The sequence below is a fragment of the Silurus aristotelis genome (genome assembly GCF_946808225.1).
Source record: "Silurus aristotelis genome assembly, chromosome: 19".
In the NCBI taxonomy this organism is placed as follows: domain Eukaryota; kingdom Metazoa; phylum Chordata; class Actinopteri; order Siluriformes; family Siluridae; genus Silurus; species Silurus aristotelis.
In genome coordinates this window covers 24,110,506-24,111,336 of record NC_139592.1, presented here as the reverse complement: position 1 = coordinate 24,111,336, position 831 = coordinate 24,110,506, and the positions used below count along the sequence as shown (strand labels likewise).

The 831-nt window shown below is 45.8% G+C and overlaps 1 protein-coding gene across 2 annotated transcripts in view; it reads left to right on the top strand.

Annotated features, from left to right (window-relative positions):
• The first annotated feature begins 364 nt into the window (after positions 1-364).
• The window catches only part of rigi (RNA sensor RIG-I), a 10,694-nt gene continuing 10,227 nt past the window's right edge, over positions 365-831 (top strand). Inside the window, exon 1 of one of the 2 annotated variants that reach the window (XM_083521558.1) lies at positions 365-715. In XM_083521558.1, the coding sequence (XP_083377684.1) occupies positions 610-715 (106 nt within the window). In that variant the 5' untranslated portion in view covers positions 365-609. The other variant, XM_083521559.1, reaches the window with a different exon arrangement.

Sequence of the window (831 nt, the reverse complement as noted above, 5' to 3'; positions counted from 1 at the left end):
AATCGTTTTTACTGAGTTTTCAGGAAAGTATTTATATTTCTAGTTGCTGTGGACGGGACACAGAAGATCAGCTTCTGAGAGAACTGCTCCACCAGCATCGCTTCTATAGATTCATCAGTGCAGTTTCAGTCCAGAGGAAATACTGGAAGGGTCGTCATCTCATCTTTGTTGTGTCTCTGGACACATCCCACAGGAAGTCAGTAGTGTGCACTGTTAGTGTTAATGGTCTTTGATGGTCTTTAATGGTCAGCTTGTTGCTGTGAGTCTCTGTATATGTTAACAGGTGCTGACTCCTGACTTCTCACACACCAAACATCAAACTGGCACCAGAACCATCACTCGATGTTCTAAAGCGACCCCAGGGTGGAGTGGAGCTCAGGGATCAGTCAGGATGAAAGTGTATGATGATGATGATGATGATGATGAGAGGGTGTAGGGAACACGCTCCTCCGTTCTGCTTCTATTTCCAGGTTCTCTCGGTTTCCTGTTCTGTGCTAATAATAAAAGTCTCTTTCGTTTCACCGAATCACCGTGAGTTTCGGTTTCGTTTTGGTCGCTGTGCTCCTGCACATATTCCCGGAGTGTGAGAGAAACTACATTCACTTCATCATGTACGAGCTAGAGAAGGAGCTTCTGCGCCGCTTCAGCACCACCATCACCCACTTCTTACGACCTTCTTACATCCGGGGATTTTTGACAAACTACCTGGATGAAGGTATCGTCTGGTGTGTGTGTGTGTGTGTGTGTGTGTGTGTGTGTGTACACATGTAACAAGCTCCAGTATGTCGGTAATATATTCTTCAGAACTTCCTGGTTCCTCAGACAGAGGGT